This window comes from Mycteria americana, chromosome 9 (genome assembly GCF_035582795.1).
Source record: "Mycteria americana isolate JAX WOST 10 ecotype Jacksonville Zoo and Gardens chromosome 9, USCA_MyAme_1.0, whole genome shotgun sequence".
NCBI lineage: Eukaryota > Metazoa > Chordata > Aves > Ciconiiformes > Ciconiidae > Mycteria > Mycteria americana.
This window is the reverse complement of record NC_134373.1, coordinates 17,105,427-17,129,230: the sequence shown is the minus strand read 5'-3', so window position 1 is coordinate 17,129,230 and position 23,804 is coordinate 17,105,427. Positions and strand designations below refer to the sequence as shown.

Sequence of the window (23,804 nt, the reverse complement as noted above, 5' to 3'; positions counted from 1 at the left end):
GGGCGAGGCGGCTGCCGCGGCGGCTGGGCGAGCGCGGTGGGGGGAGGCGGGGAGGAGGCGGGGGGGCTGGTAGAGGAGCTTTGTTCTTGTTTTCGGCGCTCGCTGCCTGGCGGCGGCCGGGGGCGCGGAGCCGGCCCGAGTTCACGCCTCACTTGGTGCACACGCACGGTGCGGTGCGGGGCCGGGCGAGCCGCCGCCGCCCGCCGCGCCGAGCCCAGCCGCGCCGAGCCGCGCCGCGCCGCGCCGGGCTCTCCCCACAAAGCGCGGCCGGGCGGGCGGGCGGCCGCCTCCAGCCCTGCCGCAGCTCCCCGCCGCGCTCCTCCTCGGCCCCCCCCGGCCGCCGGGGCAGCCCCCTCCTCCCCCCGCCCCCCCCCGGGCGGCGGAAAAATGTCGGTCTGCCTGGTGGAGCTGCGCGGGGAGCGGCGGCGGGGAGAGCCGTGCAGAAGGTGCAGTTTGAATTATGCTTCTTCCCCCTCCGGCAGCTCTGTGCTGGCCAAATGCAGTGCTCGCTGCTGGCCATGTAAATAACCGGGGCTGCTGCTGCCCGAGTTGCTTTAAACGCATCTTGGGGTTTTTCCCTTTTAAAAAAAACAACGACAACAACAAAAAACCCTCGTCGTCCGTCGTCGTTCCCCCCCCCCCCCCCCCCCGGCCCAGCCCTTTAAATGCACAGAGCAAGTGTACGTTTCCATCTGAAATCAACCCAAGTGTTATTGGCAATATATTTTCTCGGAGAGAGGGGGAGAGGGGGGATCTGGCGTTTGGACCCAATAAAATGCGCTGCTCCAGTGTAAATATTTACAGGGCATTAGTGACTTTTCAAAAAACATTTTCAGTGAGGTCTGTTATTTACAATGTGTCATAAGTTATTAATGTTCATTGCCTAAGTACCCTGCTAAATCTGTCTCATGCCTTAGAACCAAGTCGACAATTGGCATATTGTTTAAAGTATGAAAAAAATGCGAGTGGGTTTAAAAATTGGAAATATCTGTATTTTCAGAAGTGTAAATATTGCTTTGTAGCTGTCAAACTGCAGCCCTTGGGGACGAGACAAAGAAGTATATTTTGGTTAATTTCTCACTGAAACGGAGTAGTCACCGATTCAAGTGTTCTCTGGAACGTGGGGAATGGCAAGAGAGAGTCCTGCCTGTTGTATTAACTCTGCCTCTTTTCTCCTCCTTCCCCAAAAAAGTTCCTCACGATGTCCAGTGATAGGCAGAGGTCAGACGATGAAAGTCCAAGTACCAGCAGCGGTAGTTCAGATGCCGATCAGAGGGATCCACCTGCACCTGAACCCGAAGAGCAAGAAGAACGAAAACCCTCTGCCACCCAGCAGAAGAAGAACACCAAACTATCCAGCAAGACTACTGCTAAGCTATCTACTAGTGCTAAAAGGTAAAGGGCACAGTCAAACATTCCATAGTATTTTTGCACGGTATTTTGAGTCACAGTACTTGCGTTGCGCTTTTCAAGGCAGAGCGCTGCTTCTTGTAAAGCTATGTGGAAAAGAGTGAAGTACCAACTTTTGTGGTACAGGAGGTCTTCATTCATCCAGGTCTTATTGGGGTGATAATTACACAGACTTGTCATACATCTTTTGAAGGGTTGTTTGAGAACTTGGTAACTTACGGGTTGGCTGGGGGGGCACCTAAATACGTTTCGTATTTGCAAAAATGCACGAGAGAGTGTCAGCTTCGGCTGTCTCTTTCAGAGTTAGGTTTCCATGCCTGATTGGTATAGGGTGGAGTCCTCCTGGTGTGTTTTATTATGGTCTGTAGACTGACGACAAGCGATGCTCTTTAATTAAAGAAGTCACAAAACCCCAGTGGCTTCTGTGGTCCTTATGACTAGCTTTTCATGTCAATGCAGAGGAGAGCCTTAGACACCTTGAAGTAATCGGTTCATTCTGCAGTTCTTTTACGAGAAACTTGGGCGAGTTTTCTCCCTTAGGATCTGCAGATTCAGACCATGGGGTTCTACAGGTAGCCTCTACCTTTAAATACCAAAATCTTCAGAAACCTTGTTTAGTTATATCTGTTGCATTTTTATTTGCATATAAGGTTACTGGCAGTCCAGCTCTTAAGACATGCAGTCTGATAATTTTCTGTCAGTTCAGCTGCGTGAAATAAGCAAACTTTAAATCCCTTGATTCCAGTGGTCTTTGGAGATGAAACGTAACTTCCCAGTCCTTTCCCTGGAGCTGCTTTTCTTTACAAACATTTACAAATATCCCGTAGCAAGAAAAGCTGTAGAGTAGCCGTAGTAGCTTCAAGTTTTGCTTATTCAGCATGAATACTGTAGTTCTAACTTTTAGGAACACTTTAGTAATTTTGTATTGGACTTAAATTCAGTAAATACTTTTGAAATGTGTTAAAATTGCTGCAAGAGTATGACTGGGTGGCTTTGATGACTTTTGAGCTTGTTAAAGAAACCCTTTGAAATAGGACTGGCTAAAGAAAGAAAAGTTCTGGAACTACTATGTAGGCTTTGTAACTTGCTATTACTTAACTTTTTTGAAAAGCCTGAGATGCAGGCTTCCGAGACTGAGCTTTCCCCTTTTGCCTTTATTTCACTTAATTGTTGCAAGTCTAATTCCGTACACCTCGGATAGCTGAGTAGTCTGACTGAACTTACTGGTACTAGTGCAAGAGCGTGCAGAGCAGTTTCTGTTAGCTCGTATTTTAACACTTGCTATTCACATGAAATTTCACAGTCTTGCCTGTATAGCTCCTCTTCTGAAGAGAAGGCTTATTTGATATTTTTAGGAGGAATTTACTATGCGTCTTTTGAAATTACACCTCTTATGTACCTGAATAAACTATCAAATTGTCAAAAAGTTTTCGGTATTCCTCCTCTGGATCTTAACACTGTGGGAATGGTTGTAATAGAGTAATGCTAAGCACAGATTATTTCAAGTTATTATATGACTTTTTATCATGTTAATACAGCTACTGTATAAGGTTGGGGGGGGAAAGGCAGCAGAAGGTGTGGAGAGAAGCAAAGTTGATCCAGAGAGATTACTCCAGTAACAGAGACAGCCTGGCAGACCTGCAAATCAACTTTTTAAACACACTGCAAAGTAGTAGGTAAAATATTGTGAAAAGAGTGTGTCTGCTGCCAGCGCGGTTCACTTCTTCAGCCTCAGTCACAGGTCTGCAGCGCTGGTTTAAAGTCATTGTCAAATCTGCCTGTGCAGCCCCCCCCCCCCCTTGCCTCATTTGCATATTAGCTTGCAAAGAAAATCTCTCTGGTAAAAAGTGCTTGGATGTGAAAAAGAGTTACTTTCCTGAATACTTGTGGGAAATTTCTACCCAACTCAGTTGTAAGTGTTCTGTTTACATACAGTGTGGAGCAGGAAAAAAGCTGCAAAGTTTCTCAGCTGTGGGATTTGGGTTATGCCTCTGAGAACAAAGAGGAAGCAGCCATGTTAGCATTACTGAAGGCAAAGCCAATCTTGCATTTAACTGCATGGTGGTAGAGGGCAGTGTAATTCCCTGATTTATTCTATAGACTATCTCAAATGCTTTGTGTCTGTTCTCATTTCACCAACAGAATCCAGAAGGAGCTAGCTGAAATAACCCTTGATCCTCCTCCTAACTGCAGGTATGTAACAGCTTCTTAAATTGTGGACGGTGGTAGGAGATTAATGTGCTCAGGCTAACAAATGGGAAACTTAGTGTTTACGACCGGTGACTGCTAGACAAAAATTGCATACAGCAGATTGAACAAGCACAGGGAACGTTCGATATTGAAGTTTGCTATTTTGTCTGCATGTTGGAGGCGTAGTCATTAGTGATTGTTGTACGTAGTAAAGTGTATTCAGTTTGTTTTTCGTAGCTGGTCACTGCCTTCATGAAACATTAATTATATGAACTTCAAAATACACTGAATCTTTTCAACTTAATGTAGTTTGAACTGGCTTTTTGAGTGCTAGGTTTATAGAGTTATCACTTCATTCCGAAGTAAAGGTAAAGAACCATATGTGATTTTTATGTGCTTTCTCTTAGTATGTTGCTTAACAGTTAGATAAGCTGAAGTATTGCCTTTAAATTTATGTGTCTGTTGGTCAAAGTTGTAGTCTCTTGATAGAGAATATTTTTAAGGAAGTTCCCAACTTGGGAGACGCTTCTGTTAGGTTTTAGAAAATGAAATTGTAAGCTTGGAAGATTGAGTGTTTTAGTCTTAGATAAAGTGACGGTAACTGGAGCACTTGATCTGTAGGAACGTTAAATAGTAGCATAGCTAGCTAATTTCTTTAAATCTTTTGCATGTTTTACTTTTGTTTAAAGGATGCATAAAAATTCTCATTAGCTGTGAGTATCCAGTGTTCAGATTTGCAGTAAAGCTACATTTAAATAATGTTGCTTGATGCATCTCAGTAAGATTTCCGACTCCAGGGTATCTTCAGATTGATAGCTCATGTGTAACAGTGAGCCTTGTACATGTTTAGAAAAACGCTGGAAGTGTTTGCTGATTTTATGTTGGAATTATTTGGCTTTTTGAATAGTTGGAAAGGTTTGGTGCAGGTCTTGCGAATTCAGTAAAATGTGAGTTGTTCTCCTATCTGACTAGTCTGTGAGAGCAGAGACTAACCAGAGCTGTGTTTTATTGAATTTGTGGTAAAGGTGTCTTACCCTGAGGACTGTGCTGTAGATTGCCTATGTATCTGTCTGATGTATTTGCATGCAGGGTCAGTGGCTCTCCCTCTTCAATAGAGGCAAGCTCTGTCGAGAGAGCAAATATCTGTTGGGTTCGGTGTTTGGGGGGGGGGTGGGGGGGATGGGGGAGAGGTTTTGTCTTGTTTTTAAATAACTGTTTTAAATAACTTTTAATAAATTATGGGGATCTGGTTCTGTGTTGGTCATGCACTTTATACTTGGACCCTCAAAGGGGGTATGGTAGGAGAGAAAGTATTTAAATGAAATAGAATACCAACACTTTGCCTTATAGTTGCCAAAAAGATAATTGTAGCAGTTTCGGGTACAGCAAGTTACAGCTTGGCTTTTAGAAAGAGAAACCTCCCCCCTCACACTCTCCAATACCATCTGATATTTAGCTCCTTGGGAAAGCATGTTCCTCTCGTATTAGCAAAAGAGTATTGCAGAGAGTTTTTCTTGTGAGCTGGTACTACCAGATGCCCAGGAATGCTGTTGAGAATGATGAAACCCCCCCAATGCACCTAAAATTATTCAAGTTTCTCTCCTACAGAGCATAGGGGAAAAGATTTTTTTTTTGCCAGTGAGGAAGTCAGTGCTTCTGTTCCCATAAGTATTTTTTTAAGAGGAATTTAACCCTTTTACTCAATAGCAACTGTATGATGAGCACACTTTTACCTTTTGCAAAATAAAAAATATTTACAAGAGATATCAGCTTCTGTAACAGAAATTCTGGGTTTTCAGGATGAATAGATTGAACAGAGTTTCAGTGCCCGAAGGATTACTGTTACATTGGAACTGACTTGTTGGAAGGAGCCTTTCTGGTATCAGGAGGTAAATGCAGCTGTATGTTACGTGCAGAGCGGGTGAAGCTTCTAACATGCTTTCATATAGGGTGCAGTAGCACAGATTAGGCAACAGGCTGACACAGCAGGCATATGACACCTCTTCATTGCTCGGCATGCACAAGCAGCAGAACGCTACTTATTACATTTCTTGTAAAAGAAAAGGAATTTGTAAAGAAAAACATTTAAAAGCCTGTATAACTTGGGCATATTCACATGTGCTTCAAAAATAAAAACCCTTGTGTCATAAGTTCTCCCAAAGAGATTTCTTCATGCAAAGTTGTTTCTCCTCCAGTTCTAGAGCACATCCTTATCATTTGCAGTCCACATGTTGCAGGCTTCACAAGAATACAACGGCCAACCGATGCTCTTGGACGTTGATAGTCCTTCTGGTTACCCAGTTACATATGCGATACAAAATTAGCAGTTTTTTAAATATGATAATGGCACATATGAAACATTGTTACTTTAACAGGATACAGTACAAATACTGAAGAGTATGTTGAACTCTCCGCATCATGTTAGACACTGATGGCTGCTGCCACTTCTCACCTGCCAGTGTACCTGCACGTGGAGTCGCTCCGTCGGGGTGATCTGAGGCTGACTTAGCTCCTTTAAAATGACACCGACTGGTTGCACTGTGATTCTCATGCAAAAGAGGTGTGGGTTTCCTCAGCAGTTAACTTTCCCACAGTCACATCTATTGCTATAACAGCTGTTTATAAAAATGCCCCAAGAGAGCCCCGTTCCTGGGTGTGCTGAGCAGGCCTGGGCTGCGCATTAACTTCTGTTTTAGGCACTGGGATAGCAGAATGACAGGCACAGTAAAAATGTCTAAATAGCAGGTTTTTGCTTGCTTGTCTCAACAGTAGAGATTGATTTCTGATTCTGTTAATTGGACAATGAACTGTTAGAAAAATTGTGTTGTCATGCATCACGTTGTCATGTTAGTGAGCAGTGAATATGAACTGCATCTTGGGGGTACCAAGCATAAAACTTAATATCTTTATGCTGATAGCTTTACTGTTTAACATACAGTAATACTCTAAATTCCTGTGATTTCGGTGTGATTTCCAAGAAAGATAGAACATCAGAAACAATAAAATTAGATTTGGTCTTAAGCCACTAAAGGTGTTGGAGGGAAATTAAGTACTGCTTTCTCCTCATGTTTTCTCCTGTCCAACAGAAGAGCCTGAAACGAGGCAGTTACTGTCCAACATGCACCGTAGCACTAGGACAGATAGGTAAACTGAGGACACAGGTATCTTGATCCTGTTTTTTCTTGCTTTTGCTGGCTTAACTCAAAGCTGTGCTACTTGGTGCAGTCTGCTGTATTTAATTTCTTTTGTGCTTTTAATAGCATAAAGCAAAGCTAAAAAGGTCTTGGCCCTATTGCTCCTAGGCAGCTCAATTTCAAACCATGGCCAAGTGCTTATGCGTACTTCAAGGTATGGAAGTGTGCCAAACCCCACCGTTATACATTCTGAGGAAAATGCTGCAAAGATTTTGCACATAATGTGTGGTAAATCTGGGCTGCAGAGATGCTCTTAAATAGGTTTGACATATCTGGAATAACTATTTTCAGTTCATGGCATACAACTGTTTAGATCAGAGGTCGCTGCTCTGTAGTTAAGGTTATATCTGAGGCTGCTGTTCTGACCTGCCCAGCTTGGAGGCTGCAGCTCAGGTGGAGCAGGGCACAGCCGGCTCCGGGGCCGTTGTACTTCCTGCATTTTAGGGCTGGCACAAGTGAGGCCGTTCCCAGGGGTACCGTGATTTGTAGCAGCTTCCTTGAGCTGTTCCTGGCTGCCCTCCTGATCCACAATAGTGAAAATATGTACTCCCTTGTCTTCTTTCCTCACTCCTCCTCATTTCCATTCCAAAATTAATCGTTGTTCATCTTCATGGGAAAGTTTTTGAAGTTCAACCCAGTATTAAGTAAATTTAGTAACACCCATGCCAGCTTAGTTTATACATTAGTTTTACAACAAATTCAGTTTGGTATAAACTTTGTAGGAAATGAAAGCAAACACCAAAATCAGTGTATGCACGCAGAGCTTAATTCATGTGGCTTAAAAAGAGGTGAGTTAAGTTAGTGCATCTTTCCCATGCAAGTGGGAGAATTTAAGCATTTTACAGTCCATTCTGTCAGGTGGCTTTAATCTCTTCTCTTTGTTAAATTCAAGATCAGACATCTGTAAGCAAGTGGTTAATAACAAAAAAAAAGAAGAAGGGCCAGACAAAACACGTGCCTTAGAGCACGGGTCAGAGAGACAACTTTCCTCCTTCGTAGCTGCTGGGAAATAGGAATTCTTACCAAGGGAGAGCTGCTTGGATTGTCCCAAAGGCTCCCTGCTCTGTCTCATCCTCTAGCTAGTGAGTGCCTGACCCAATAGGTCTGTTGAAAAGATTTTCCTTAATAGGGATTACTATCTCAATTACTATTTATTTTCAGGCCTTGTATGCTAATATATACTAGTGTGATTTCTTGAGCAATACTACGAAAGGTAGCAGTTGATGATTTTGCTGTTTGTAGCCTCTCCTAGGCTTTCAAGTAGGTTGATAATTTATGAGTAGTTCATTTTAAAATCACTTATTTTAAAATAACACTCCAAAGTATGTGTACTGAGCACAATGGGAGCAAGACATGTAGGGGTTTTGTTTTAATACAGGATTCTTCTGCTTCCTGAGGACTGCATTTGTCCCTTTCATTACTGCCACATCTTGGGCTAATTCTACGCTGCAGAGTGTTGCCAACCCAACCCCACGGTCTGGAGTTTGACACAGAGAAAAATGCCTGCAAAGCCCTGGCAGACGAATGCTATTACTGGTTTAGTTATGGACCCATGAATCCAGATGTTTGTAACTGTCTCACTGTGGTTATTACCCCATCAGTGGGGAAGCATTGCAGTATGTATTTAAAGCAATATTGTGAAGGTATTCTTCAGACCAGCAATTTAAGCTATTTCAATTGAGCCGTCTGAAACAGTGAGGAGCAATGAACAATTGTGCTGGTGGTGCAGGCTCTTCCACGTGCAGAGGTAGCGCTGGATTTGAGCTAATGCAGCCTTGTGTTAGCGAGGAAGGTGCCGCAGCTAAGCTGGTAGAAGCCTTCCTTTTGTTCACACACTCTATCTACAGTAAGGTTATAGGCCAATATTTACTCTGCAAACAGTTGTGCCTGTTGAAGATGTTACTGCACAGCTGTGGTTTGCTCCAGTTCTGCCATGGAGGTGACTACTCCAGTCAGTAAGTGAAGCAGATTCATGTGATTACTCCATAGTGCTCCCTAGGGAGGGGGGGGGGGGAAAAAAGAAAAAAAAAAGTCATCCAAGTTTGCTTAAACGGTTTAAATAGGTGATTCAAACTAAGTGCTGGATTTTTCTTCCCTCCCTTCAGAGTAGGCATTGTTCACACAAAGCATTTTGTCAGACACACCAGGATATGAATAAGTCAATCCATTCCTTTGTCTCTCAAATGTAATAAGTTTCCATCTCTCCTTTGTCAAAGCCAGGCGTTAGTTCTGTTGCCTTTTTGAAATCAGTAGGAGGAAGAATATTCTGAATGCAGTCAAATACCAGGCCCCTGTACAGTAGCACAAACGTGTGCCCAAGTATTCACATGTGCTATTTTTTTTTTCCAGTCAAGCTGTTGACTTTTCAGATCAATGGCAGTCCCCCAGTTTTGTGTTTATTCTGTTAATTTCTTATTGGGCAAATGTCTTCATATTGCTAAATATTGAGTCTCACTGAGGGAAAAAAAGATGTCAGTTTTGCTTGTTTTCACCTCTGCAGTGAAAACCCCAACTGTGAACGCTAAATAGTTCCCTATATAAGAAGAAGTTGATTAAGGTATGTAAGAGACAGTAGATTAGGAGTATGTGCAAAAATGCCTGTGCTGAAGCTGAATGAGCAAAATTTAAAAAACATCACCCAAACTCTACTTGGTAATGTATCTTCTGATAGTTACATTATACTTTTTATTGTCTCTCCCTGCCCAGCACTTTCTCACCACCGAGTGCAATAAATGCATGCTGCAAGAAAAGAAAGCTGAAGTTTGCAGAATGGTTCTGAGAACACAAACCCACACGATTATTTCTAACACTTCCTTCCCTATACAGAAGTTTGCCGATGCAGTTACAAAAATACAATGAGGAGGTTCACAACTCCTGTAAGAACATGTTTGAAGTAGCTCTCAAGTGAATATTGAAATTCTACTTTTTAGTGTTGTCTAGCTCTGAACATAGTCCTGTGGTTCCTTCTAAAGCAATTCCTTCATTGTTAGTTGCTGAACATAAATCCGTGGCTTGCAGTGATTTAAAGATACCTAGTGATAGCCTTGATTTATCTAGAATTATTTCTACTAAGTGTTTTCTTCCATTCTCTTTCTTCCCTCCCTCTTTCTTACCAGAAGAGTATGGTCTAGGTCAGAGCAGGAAGGAGTGGTATAATTTAGCACAACAATCAGAAGTCTGGCATTTTTGTATTTCTGTCCACTTGTAGTAACAGCCTGATTCTGCCATCTTTATCTGTGCAGAGTGGCTTTTACCTTATTTTCCAGTAGTCAGTGAAAGTGCCTAAGGAGTAGGGATGAAACAAATTTAGAAAGGCATTTCAGTAAAACATTTAAGTGTTAAGAAGAGCTAAAGTGCACTGTTATTTAACATGCTTTTATTTAAAAAATGCAACAGTGGAAGATTGTGTAACTCCTGAATGTTTTGAATTGTGAGAATATTTAAATTACTTGCTTTTCAGTTGAGAGTAGATGACATCCACTAACTCAAAATGCCTCAAGTTTTTTTTTTTTCCCTGTGCTAGTATCGACCTCTTTGCAAGCTATAAACCAAGGTTTTTTACCAACCCCCACACAGTGAATTTCTCATGCAAGTAATCTCAGTGGCATAATTAGGACAGGGTTATGCAACACAAATCAACATATCTACTCACAGCAGTAAGTTTTCATGCCTACAGATTTGCAGGTTAGGCACTAGTGTAATCAGTGTCCGCAGTGCTGTCGTACATGCTCTTAAATGTCTGAATGTTAGTCAAAAGGTCCTGTAAATCTTTCACCAGTTTTCATTAGCATTACTGTCAAAATGAAAAAAAAAAATTCATAGCTGTCTATCTACTCTAGAGTTGTAGAAATAGTTCAAACACTTTTCACTCAGCTACTGGTGTTAGAGGACTGACCCTCATTATGTGTAAATTTTATCTGGAAACAATAGAAGAGCCCGAGCCGGACCAGTTTTTTAAACAATTCTTTAAGCATTGTTGTGCAAAAATCTGTAAAAACCACAAAGTAATGTGTCCTCAGACTTAAGGACAAATCTGCTTTTCAGATATCCATTTGTATAACTGTACAAAGGCCCTTCAGGCTCTGTGATAAAACTGATTAAAATATGCCATGTATATATATATATATATTTCTTTTTACATTCAAACTGTGCATTGCTTGCCACTGCCAGCCTGTCATATTTAGTTTGTGATAAATGGTATGTATGGCAAGGTCCTAGCACACTGAATGCTTCCCCATCAGACTGATTTGTCTGTGTGTTTCAGTTACTCTGATTTGATTTGATCTTTACTTTTACAGACTTGGGACACCTAATTTTAATTCAAATTAACAAAGTGCAAATATAAGAGAATCAGCTGGACTACATTAAACCCTTTATTTAAAATGAGTTGACTACTTCACGTAAAACTGATGTGTGGAGATTTCCTGAAGCTGGTGTAACTAGGACTTGCATGGATGTGGAACATTTCAAAACAGGTAATACAGACATCATGAAAAATACCTTGAGCATGTTTTCTGAGTTCAGGGCTAAGTAGGCAGGGGCAAGGATATCCAGCTGCCATCTAGGACAGGAGCATGCATACCATTGAGCTAGCCAGGAACAATGCTGTAACTTTAAATTGATGCCTTACTTTGAGCCAGTAACTGCTAGTGATAAACGAGTCCTAGCCTGCTTGCATTAATTTGGATTAATTTTCCCTGTGCAGAGTGCACTATACTGTTATCTAGTTCAGAACTGTGGCTGCAGCAGTTGTTAATTTTAGAGCACTTACTGTAAAACAGACTGGCCAGATCTTTTAGGAACTCAGATACAGATTTAGTTGACAGCGTTGAAACTACTGTTGCAAGCATCACTTTCAGAAACAAATGAGGGGGGAGAGATTGCCTTGCTGAAACACCATGGTGACCTGTAGTTACTAGTGGGTCACTTTCGGGTTGGAAGAATTTGTAGAGGGGGTCTGTAGAGGACCATCCTGCAGTCATTAGTAATTGATGTTTTCATTATTGACGTGGATACTGGACTAGAACATATAAATATCGCATTTGCAGGTAACAGTGGGGAGGAGGGCGTTGTAGGCACACTGGAGGACAGGACTAGAATGCAAAGCGACGTGGGCAAATATAGGAAGTGACCTTAAAAATAGCCTGCAATTTAATAATGAGAACTGCAAGGCACAGCACTTCGGTAAGCATAGTCAGCTGCAAAAATCCGTGGGGAAAAAAAGACTGGATGAGGAGCAGTTCTTCAGAAAAGGTGTAGCCACTCTGAGGATCACATGCTTTCCAGGAATCAACAATACGAGGCCACAGCAAGAGAAGTAAATAGAACAGCAGTCACAATAGGAGCGTGTGTTTAAAAAAAGGAAAAAAAAAGAAGCGTTGGAGACATGGCACGTAAAGCCATCGCATTCAATTCAGCACTAGTAAAGCCCAGCTGGAGTACCTTATCCAGTTTTAAGCACAACACTGCAAAGTGACAGAAAGGAAAGAATACAAATTAGAGGAAAGAAAGAAAGAAAGAATAATCTTTGGATATAGAAGAAAGTTGCTGCAAAGGAAATAAGGCAATTGTTGTAGTCCTGTCTGGTGGTTATGGAGAGCAACTTAAATTGCCGTAACGAAGACCTAATTCAGACGTGAGGAGTACCTAGCTATAAAGACAGTATGTGTAAGGAGGTGGTGGATCTGCATCACCAGAGGTTAAGAACGAAGTTTAGACAAATGACTGGCAGGAGCAGTTTAGATACAGTTGATTCTATCTTTAAGCAAGAAATGGACTAAGTGACCTCTTGAGGACAAGTTTGACCAAGCTATCTGTGATACCAGATTTAAATGACAATGTTAAAGGCAAGCTCATCAGGAAGTGATTTTCCCCTCATTTAAAAACTGTATTTTAATCAGGGGTTTGTAGTATAGTCATCCTGGAAAATATACAGGCTCTGTGATTTCAAGCCACAACAGTAACAGCAATTATTTAAAAAGTCACTGGAAGCACACAGGTTTTGTCCTGTTGTCAGTTAAAAAAAGCAAATGTCTAGGGATTTTTCTACTGATTTATGGGGGTTTTTCCCCCCATTTTGGCATTTGGGTCCAATCCTACTTTCCTTGCACAAAGTTGTCACGTTCTGCTAACTAGAAATAAGCTAGGCGCATGTCATCAATTCTCCAGAGGTATATCACCTTTGTGAGAAACTAATAGCACCGGTTGTGCAGTAGATCTTGATTTTTGATACTTCACGTGCTCTGTGCTTGGATTCTCTGCTTTTGTTCCACAGGCACATAAGTACCTCTAACACTGAGATAAACAAAAGCAAGGGACATTTCTTCCCTGCTTCATAGAGGCAGTTTGCAGTAGATATGCAAGCCCTAATGCATCTGTGCACAACGCCCCAAATGGATCCGAGCACATCAGAAAACAGTTGTATAGCATACTGCCTCTGACCATGGGTCCCGTCTCTAAGCTCCCTCTGGAGTCAGGGCTCAGAAGATTGTAGTGAAAATGTAAGCAGCCTGGCAGGTTTCCAGCTGATGAGTTAATGCTGCTATAAACTTCAGTAGTTCCTCTCTGAGGCATGCAGAAGGGTGCAGGCGCTGGGAAGGTAGCCAACGAAGGCAAAGAGCAGACAGCAAAGCTAAAGCCAGCCTCAAGGATTCACAACACGATTGTCTTTGAGGTGGGTTCCTCCCTTGCCAGAAACCCTTCATGTAGCTTCAGTGGCAGGGCTGGAAATCAGTAAGCAAATTAAGGTATGCATTCAGTGTGAAGCCAGCCTGACTTGTGGATGCTTGATTAGCATAGCTTGAGCAAAGGTAGCTATGCCCAGCACTCAGGCCACCCCATGACTGGATTAGCAGTACAGGGTGCTGCAGAGAGCCGGGGGTTCTCAGTCATGCCAGGTCAGTTCATTGAGCTTGAAGCTGCAGTGAGGCGGTTTAGGTTTGAACTCAGGTTATCACTTCACTCTGAAGCCTCGACATGGAAGTCACCAAAATACTGAAGACAGGGTAAATCAGTAGAGCATCAGCAGGTCAGATTGCATGGGACAAATGGAAAACAAACGGCAAAGAGAAACATTGGTGTTTTCCTTTCTGTAAGGGAAGGTTAGCAGCAGAAAGCTATTTTTGTTTGCAATTTATGTGAAGCATTTAGACTGTAAATGCTTTGAGCAGAGTGAGTTTGGGGGGAGAAAAAGCATTACAATAGATTAGTAGCTATGCAATAGGAGATATGTTCAGCTGATGGTGATTCTTGCCGTGAAGCCATAGCTGTTGTAGTAGACAATGGACAGCCCGATTCTTCCCCGCACACGGGCACCTTTTCTAACAAAGGACTTGTCTACTGTGCAGTCACCACCTGGGGTATGCTCATACTTTAACTAGTTTTTGTCCTTCCCCCTGCTATCTCAACATCAGAGACCTCATCCAGGCTGGAGCATCCACGGGACAAATGAAGTGGTGCAGGGATGGTTAGTTGACATTGAGCTCTGCGTTATCGTTGTACATCGGTGCTCGCCCTAACTTGTTCATAGATACCTAGGGCATATCTGTATCTACTGCATTAATATCGATGGCAGAAGCTGTAGTGGGACATTGCAGCTGTAATGCGACGTTACAGATTTAGCGGCACTTCCCTCAACGGACACCTTAAGGGCCCAGTGAACCAAACCCATTATGCCAAAGCCCAGTTTTGCATTTAGAGTTTTGGACTTTAACATCTTGGGGAAAAAAAAAGAGATTTGGTTTAATTTCTAGCCTATAAAGCAAAAGCAAAGGGAGGTCTTAAGAGACTAAAATCAACTTGTAATGAACGCTGCAACAAACAGTATATTCCCATGGAAGCAAATTTAAGTGATCTAAGTTACACAGCACAACCTACTGCATATTAAGCATAGTCTGAGTGATTAAACAAACTTCTTATGCAAAAGGTAGAAATACTATACAACCTATAATTCAACAAGCATGATTAAACAGTAATCAAATTTGAGAGGGTGATCTTCACATGATAAACTATTTTGAAGCACAGTCTATGGCCACAAAAGTGTTTGCTTGTCTGGAGCAGATATTTTGTATGATACCCATACAAATTTTATACAGCCAGGTAGTGCCTAGCTCCATGTTCCTCTTCCTCCACAGAGTGCTGGGATTGCTGGGGTAGTATGAAGAGTTGAAACAGCAACCTGGCTACCTCATTTTTTGAGTTTGGTTTGCCTTTTTCTTTTTTTTTTTTTTTTTTTTTCCCTTAAGTTACTGAAAGCCAGAATTACAGCTGGTGTACTTATTTATACCAGAGCAAACACACCATAACTCAGTTTTTCTAAAAAAGAAAAAAGTTACTAAAGTAAAAGGGACATCACCAAAATGGAGTAGTAAGAGAGCAGTGATGTGTTTGATAATATACGGTACCAAACCTTAAATAGATCAATACATGGAGAAATCAATTACTTTCTAGATTCTCTGAGAACAAATACAGTGAAAGCATTTTTCTTTCAAGTATTTTGGTTGGCTATTTATTTTTCACGGTAATACCGCAGGCTGGCATTATTTTAAGTCTCTGTTTTTTGTTAAGCCTGCTTGGGTTTTTTGTCTTAGGAACAGAAGAAACAAAATAATTTCTTACCAGTTAGAAGGCAAGCTAAGAGTAGCAGTTGTCGATACTAAAACAACTATTGTAGGCTGAGCACTGTGTGGTTCTCCTAGATATAAAGGGCATTCTGGGCAAAGTTCCCATACAATGACAAGTGTGCCTTCCTAGAAATTAATGAAGGGGGGGTCAGGGATGGAGGAAATAGAGAGAGATGTGAGCTGTACTAATCAGATAAATGTGTTGTTATCGCTTTATTTTCTTTCATACAGAAAACAAGCTCTGTAAGAATATGCCTTCAGTTAGACTTCGATAATTCTGATCGGGGGAGAAGGAACTGGCAACTGTTACTTCCTGTGAATTGCGCTTGTGTTTTGTGTGATTTTTCTGGGCTTTACATACAAAGTCTACATAAAGCTAGAAATAATTATTTGCTGAAGGTCTAATAAACTTAATTTGGCCTGGCATTGTGCAATGGTGATCCTTACTCTTCTCTGTAGTGTTTTAATGGAGATGAAAAGGAGGAGCTGGTTCAGCAAGTTGATGCCAAGGTATAGAAGCACCTTTGAGACATTTTGAGCTTTTTCTGTGGAACCATGAGTTTATAGCACTGAAGCTGTAGTTACCAAATATGTAAATCTGTTTTCAGTAATAGATTCTGTAAAAAGGTATTAGAATGTTGAGGGGAATAAAACCCAAAGTTTGGTTTTTTTCCTTTTTAACAGTTAAAAGGGTTGCTACTTCAGGCACTTGCCATTAGGCCGTTGTCTGGAAAGATGGAAAAGGTTTCTGCTGCTTTAGCTAACATTCTTCACCTTTAGCCTTCTATCCCTTCAGACACAACCAGTGAGAAATCACATTACTGTTGACTTGTTAATACAGTTATCAGGTGTTTTCAGATTCTCCTTAAAGTTTCTTTCTGTCCCTTTCCTAAGGGGAACTGGTGGTCGCAACAAACTCTCTCTTTTTTGGGTTGCGGGGGTTTTCTGGCTCAGTGCTTTGTTTCAGGCGGTGGGTGCGGAGAGCCCCTGGGGAGCAGATGGGTGCTGTGCCCTGCAGCAGCCACGTCCCAGTCTCTGTGGCCAGGAGTGTCACTGTGCTCCAGCCTAATTCGAATGCTGGAGAAGCTGATGCAAAATTTCAAATTTTTTGTTAAATCTGCCACAGTGGCACCTTCTGCTTTGCATGGAGCAGGTTAATTTTGTACCTCGTATGCTCGTAACTGCATTGGTGCTCGATGAGGAAAGTTGAAGCACGTGAAGGATTGAGTTAGGCAGTGGGGTTGTGGAATGGGTCAAATGTGTTTTCTGGCTGCTTCTGTTAGGTGATCACTAGTGAAACAGTTACATGCTGGCATTTTAACTCTCACTTAGATTTTACTAGAAAATTTCTAATTCCCCAGGTCCTTATCCCATTTAAGCATGGGGGGAGTTCTGTAGTCTGAGGCAGACAAAGCTTTGCTAGCCTAGAAATCATAAGCCAAAATTAATCTGTCCTCACAAATACCTAGGCTGTATGTGACACTGGAAAAATAAATCTTTGAACCTGGGACCCAGCTTTCTGGATTTCTTGCCTGCACGGTCGTGTGGCTGCGGGCATGTCGCATCATTGAGCTCCCTGGTACGGCGCTGCCGACTGAAATAGCCTGAGTCCCGGCAGGGTGGTAGGGCTGTGTGCTGGCAGGTCATTCCCCTCCAATGGGTTCCTGTACCTTCTGCAGCCTGCTTAAGTACAGGATCGTGCCATTCAGTGAATGAATGTGACTCCTCATCCTGCTGGATGCTATTTAGGCCGTTTGCATTGCCTCTAACTTGCTCTGTGTGCTGCCCTGTGTTGTTAGCTGAGGAGTGGGCCGTGCTTGATATTTGTGCTGTAAATGGCTATTGCCTACTTTTCACTCAGGCAGGACTGTAAGACTCAGCTGTGCTTGCGCTCTCTTTTTGTTTTTAAACATGGGAGTAAGGAGACAGGAGTGACAGTGAGCGAACCTCCTCCTATACCTGAGATAAGCAGGGTACCTCCCCTCTAGAATCCTCCATCCAGGCTGGGCAACTTTACTGGAAAGATGACATACGCCCATCAATGTGATAGCAGCTAGTTTCAGGAGGTGGGGAGATACGAGTGTGAGTGAAAACTACTGCTGCACCAATAGAAATATCACTTTGGTTTTCTGCTTCTTGAAAGTGCGTGAAGAAAAACAGGTAGTTATGAGAGCCCATATTGCCCCTGCCCCAGGTTTTAGTCCAAATCCATTTATGCCCAGAAGCGTTCCAGGTTTGTTAACTTTGAAAGAGCCATTGACTTTTGAAGCCTGAAGGAAAAAAAAAGGCAACACTAAATCGTGCAGTGAGTGGTCCATGCAGTGCACTGAATGTTATTTCTGAAAGTAATTCTGTTGGTCGTTTTCTGAAGTCAGTTGCTGATCACAAACCTGAGGGATCAGTTCTAGTCAGTTTTGCAGTAAATGTCATTAGCGATGCATGCTTGACAAGCAGCGTCTGTGAGATGCTGTGCTGCAACTGCTTGTGCTTTCCATATGCAACATCTCTGTTCGGTACAAAGTCAGCTGGCAGAGTGCAAAGCACCGTGAGTCATCCTGGCACTGCTGGAGTGTATAACTACAGTCTCTAAGCTAGGTGCAAGCCAGACCCTGGATTTTAGCCAGTCTGTATGCAGAACAGGACAGAGAAACACACCTTTGTGCTCTTCTGTCCTAGGGCAGGTGTGAAAACTGCAGTATCTTGGGTGCTGTTTGACATTGCACCAGCTGCATGTGGTCCCAAGAGGCTGAAACCTCCATTAGGAGCGAACGTGTTTCTGGGGTGCCCCCGCTCTGCCCCAGAGCCAGCAGCGCGGCGCCAGCCAAGGGCACCTCTTTCCCCTGGGAAGGAACAGTGTTGGCCCAGTGTGCTAATGGTGTAGCCACGCTCTGCTTGTAGCGTGACTCAAAATGACCGCTAACTGTATCGTGCCTCTCAATCTGTTGGTTAGTAGTTTCTCTGATTTTTTTTCTAGCCTCTAAAGTTTTAATGTCGGAGTCTGGATCGCCACTGGAATAGGAATTTGGGGAAAAAGATCTTCCTAAGTGAAGTTTGAAAGGCTTTACTATAAAACCTTTGTGTTCTCATTTTTGGTGTCTGCAGTAAGTTGTTCCCGGTATTATTAATTCTTCTGGCAGGTGGAGTTAATTTATTTGTGTATTAGTCTTCATGCTGCTGGATGAATTATAGATTTAATTATGGTCGAGGTGCTCAGAGCTTTGCTGTTCTTCTAAATGTGAAATATAAAGAAAAAATAAGTCTGAGTAATTTTTTGGCTTGTTGAATGAATGTAAACATCGGGAAACCATGCTAGAGTATAAATAAAGAGAGGATTTACTTTGCAGAGAATGTTATTATCTACTCCAGGGTATTCTGCTTTGTGGGGAGGATTAGTGCTCTGCATTATACTGGGACACACCTTTTCACAGCTACTACTCTATGCAGCAGAAGATTAAAAACTTTTACCTGTAATTCCTTGTATTTTCAGACAAAGTTTCTTTTGCAATTACAACTGATTACTAGTGGCCAAAGGTTGAATGGAGTTAACATAGTCATAACAAGAAACACTCCCTGATTCCCTGGTAGGTGTAAATAAACTACCTACTACTTGTAGTATTCCTCTTCATCTGTGTTAGTCAGTCTTTCCTTTTCTGCCTGGCACAGTTTTATTCACAGTCCTTGAATGTTCCCATACTGCAGAGCTACTTATTTATGTTTGTTTGTTTCTTGTCCTTAAACAGGTTTCCATCATACTTTCCCTTAATCTGTATGAAAATTTACTTTTTGCATGATATTTAATTCCATGAGAGCTCTTTTCATAACTGGGTGTTCACAGTCAGGCTGGAATACAAAAATCTATGAAAAAATCATTTTTTTTACCAAGATTTCGTAGGATATTTGGGCAAGGGGCAAGTGTATGAGCTATGTTAATTAACTGGGACTTACTTCTCTTCATTCCTCTTTTGTTTCTACCTTTTTAATTACTGCCTTTCTGCTTTGTGGCCCTGAGTCAGAAAAAGCTCACCATTACTTTCTCACCTTCTTCAGGAAAACTTGTGTGTGTGTGTGTTTAAATGCTTTTCTGAAGGGAGTATGAATTGGCCCTGTTTCAGCTGCCACTAAACATCACTTGGCAGAGCCTATGGAATAATATGCCTGTGTGTCTGCTGCAGTACTGGGGACAAAAAAAAAATAATGACTATGCTGCTTTAATATATTTCACTATTATAATATGCCATTTATACATGCAATAGTATGACATTTTCAGATGAAGATCAACTAATTTATTCTTGCAATTGTTCCCTTATGTTCCTTTTAATTTGGGGGTCAGAAAAAATTGTATCATGATTTCATTTTTCTTTTTGGGGCTGCACAACAGCTACCCTCGGGAGTCTGCTGTTCCTCAGACAGAAATAATATATTTGATGCATCTCCTTAGGAAGCAGCCAAAAGTGCATGTTCTGACCTCATCTTTAAGCTTTTTCATTTCCTTTACTGATATTTAATGAAGTTACTATCACAGCCAGTAAAGATTATTTTGTAAAAGTAGATTATGTAATTATTACTGTTTCTTGTTGTACTGTTTTTAGTACAAAGTCAAGTATTGATGCTGATTCTTCATTTTGGCCTAGTATGGCGATGCCAGTTTGCTCTGGTTGTTAGATATGAAGTGTGTGTTGGGCGTTTCAGGTTGAGGTGCGTAAGGAATTTGTTTTGGGGAAATCTGCATGTTTTAGAGCACCTTGTTATTTTTATTTGAGATAAGAAATTAGGCGAAATTGAAGGGACCCCTTCTGAATGTCTTTGTATTTTCCTCTTTTTCTTTGATGCTCAGTGCAGGGGATCATTTCCAAAAGTTTTGCCAGTATCACTGGACTTGGTTCTGGTTCATTGGTGTTGACGTTATGAAGAGCTGTGCAACTGTCTTCTTGATATCACTAGTGCCAGTGGGCCTGAAAGTGGATTCTTACTTTTTTTTTTTTTTTAAGTTCTCTTGATATACTGCAACTTTTGGTTAGGGAAGGTACACATGCAGTTTCTTTATTTCAATACATCTTTAATGTGGTTAAGTTTAGAATAAGATTAGGAATTCAACTCTTCATAGGGATTTTCCTATTACAGAGCCTAAATTTAGCTTCTCTTTCATATAAGCCTAATTTTAGATCATGAGGTACCTACACTTTGTGGGAGGTTTGTGAATGAATGGACTGAGGGCTGACAATGTATAGGCTTTCAAGTCCTTTACTCGAGAAAGAAATGCAATTGGAGTCCTCATGTTAATTTGATGGAGTGCATTTATAGAAGGCTTTATATAGGTGTTGGGTGTTAACTTAAACCCGTGTCTTCATTTGGTACATTTGTTCGTTTGTCGTGTCCTTAGGTTATTTAATAAAACATGCAGTGAAACACTAGAAAAGCTCCTGGACTTTGTCTTCCAAACAGCTATTGCTGTCAGTGTTAAGGTTCTTCACGACTTAAACAAAGCAGTCGTTATTCTTTACAGCAAAAGTGTGATTCCGAAGAGTTATTTACTCTTCATGTATTACTATATGTTTTTATTTTAAAACTGAATTATACAAATTGAGGCTTTTCCTGGTGTTGGAAGTCACATTGAGTGCACTGTAATTTCTGGAGTTAACAATGCTACTGTATAAAATCCTTATTAATATAAAAAATACGTAGAGAAACAATTCAAGACGGTGCCACACACTCCTTAGATTCCCATAATTTCTAATACTGGCAGCATTTGTGGGCTTCACACGTGTATTTTTGTGTCTGGTTGTATATAACTGCTTACAGTGGTGCAGTGCATTAAACAAGGTTGGCTTTGCACCACTGAATTGTAATCAGTCTGATCTCATTATTACTCCTAAATCTTGGTTCGCTGTAAGCACACTATAGATGCTCCCTGTTCAGTGCTCAGGAACTCTTTCCTTGAAAATTGCGTGCCTTTTTAATGTGTCATGGCTCAATTATCACGTTCGGTTTTGGCTGCCAAAATAGCCATATATATTGTCTAGCAAGTGACAGCCTGGGCCTTTATCTCTTTCTGGCTGTTTGCCAGCTGTTTAATTGAAGCCCTGTGTTTGCTGTGTGTCACATCTTATGGTGGTCTATTATACCCAGCTAAAACAATATTTTGAAAATGTTTCAAATGTAAACTAATTCTGTGAGACTTTACGTCCTGTTATTTACATGATCTGCTGGGGATGTAATGTAGGTCATTTTTTCCCCTACAAATACGAACATTTGTACCTCCAATCATCTCATGAATTTCCAGGGCAGAGAGAAGACGAGATGGGGACACAAAAATGCTATCTCATCCCCTTGAGAGATGTAATTAAAGCCGTACACCTTTCATGTAATTTTTCATTTGTAGTTTCCAAGGCATTTTTAAAGCCAAATACTCTCTTTGTTCTGCCCTTTAGAAAAGAGCAAGCATACAGAAACTGAGCTGAGCTCTCAACGGGAGCAGCAAAGCCTATGGGCCATATTTCTGCTCAGACGGATACTTCGGGTGAAGACGACATTGGGTTTTGAGTGAATGGTGTCTCAGAGAGGCAGAGAATGATGCAGGCACTGTACGCAGCACGTTCAGTTTGGCAGCCGCCTGCTTTCCATCAGGAAAGACTTAAGGCTCCTGTTACTCATGGCAGAGCTGAACTACTGATTTGTGTCCTACAGCCCCACAGCGCCTGGGGGACGGAGCCACGCGGTGTGAAACCAGGATATTAGAGGGCTAAGCACTCCACAGCGCTTAAATATGCGGGGAATCCTTGGACTAAGTATGAATCCAGTTTTCCCTGCTCCTCGTTGTACAGCTGTTAATCTCTTGCTCACTCTCTCTCTGAAGAGCATATGTCTTGGAGAGTTTCAGCTCCAGGGTGAGATTCCTATCTGGTGCAAACTGCTTTAGCCTTGAAAGCAATGAATGTACATTAGCTAACATTTTTGGCTATGTAGATTTTTTGGCAGAAACTTTGCTTTTCCACTGCTTAAAGAGGAAATCAGGATTTGTTCTATTGCTTGTTTAATAAGAAGAATAACTGTTTAACAAGAAAGACATGATAAAAGTCTTGGGAAACAGCTTTGCAATTTTAGGTCAGAGGAACGCAGAGCAGAAGAGAGCTTAAAGATCCCATTTTTGTGCAAAACAGTAGATTTGTAATTAAGTAGTAAGTGTTGGCTTTTAAAAAAAGAATTAAAAAGATAGCCTGTAGGCAGGATTAGATCTACAGGATTTTTTCTTCTTAATTGGAGGGGAAAAGATCCCATCTAGCTAAAGCCATCTAGCATGCTGGAAGAGGTTTGGTATTAAAATGGGCTTTTTTAAAAGGAAGTAAAATTGTTAGAGTGCTCTTAAACCTGCTTTCTGGAAAGTGTAATGTTGTGTGTGAATAATATACTCAAGCATACGCACACATGTTTTTTTCTGGTTAATATGCTAGAAAAGTTCTGGTAAATAACACCACACGCACCTTTTTCAGCTGACCTGTTTAAATAAGGTTACAAAGTGAATCTTAAAAGATATTTAGGAAAGAGTTGCGTATATATGGGGCAGCTGGAGTGTGAGTGGTTGTGGCAGTTCTGCTGTGCTGTCACTGCGTGTCTTTTCAGGAAATGCATCAAAATAGACGCTAGCATCACTTTGTCATAGCAGGATCTACATAATTCCGGTAGTTTACAATGTGACCAGTCTATCTAGTGTCAAAAAAGGCTACTTTGCCACGCTTGAGTTTCTGCTTGACTGAACTCTTTCCTGTTCCATTGAGCTTTCATGTAAGTGCTGTATTTAGTATATTTTGCATGTGAGTTTCTTATATATCTCAAATATATCTCAAATCACGTTACTTTCTGGTGAGTCTGAAGACATCATCGACTAAGTTTTGTAGTGTACAGATAAAGTGGGTGCTGAAAGGTAGCCTGACAGAAATCCTTACTGTGTACATGCTGCTTGGTTTGATAAGGCAGGTGTACACGTGTGCCGTTGACATGGAGACTTCAGGCAGCCCCCTGATGTAGATGTTTACATGATTTGTTAAGAAGTTGTTATTTCTGAAGAGTAGTTACAACACCCAGTTATAGATATCATCTCGTTGAAAACGATTGCTTACGTGTTAGACGTGCTTATTGCAAATTAATGGTGGCCTGGGGAAGTGAAGTGTTTCTTTACCATCTGAAGTCTTCAGGTAGCCCTGGGAGTTAGATACAAGGAAGTTAAATCCCAGCAAGACTTACACAAAGCCCAGCGCTGGCAAAGCAGTGATGCCACTTACTCATCATGGCTGAACATTTAGTATCTGCTTGACAAAGTTTATATGAAGGAGGACAAGATCAGGGCAGGTCACAAGAACACGCAGCCCGTACGCCGCTCCAGGCTGATGCAGCC

The 23,804-nt window shown here is 41.6% G+C and overlaps 1 protein-coding gene across 2 annotated transcripts in view; it reads left to right on the top strand.

The window, feature by feature from the left end:
• UBE2E3 (ubiquitin conjugating enzyme E2 E3) overlaps positions 1-23,804 on the top strand; it is a 60,027-nt gene that overhangs the window by 288 nt on the left and 35,935 nt on the right. For both annotated transcript variants that reach the window (XM_075511807.1, XM_075511808.1), the window contains exons 2-3: positions 1,193-1,395; positions 3,553-3,603. In XM_075511807.1, coding sequence (XP_075367922.1) covers positions 1,202-1,395; positions 3,553-3,603 — 245 coding nt within the window. In that variant the 5' untranslated portion in view covers positions 1,193-1,201. The remainder of the gene's footprint in view (positions 1-1,192; positions 1,396-3,552; positions 3,604-23,804) is intronic.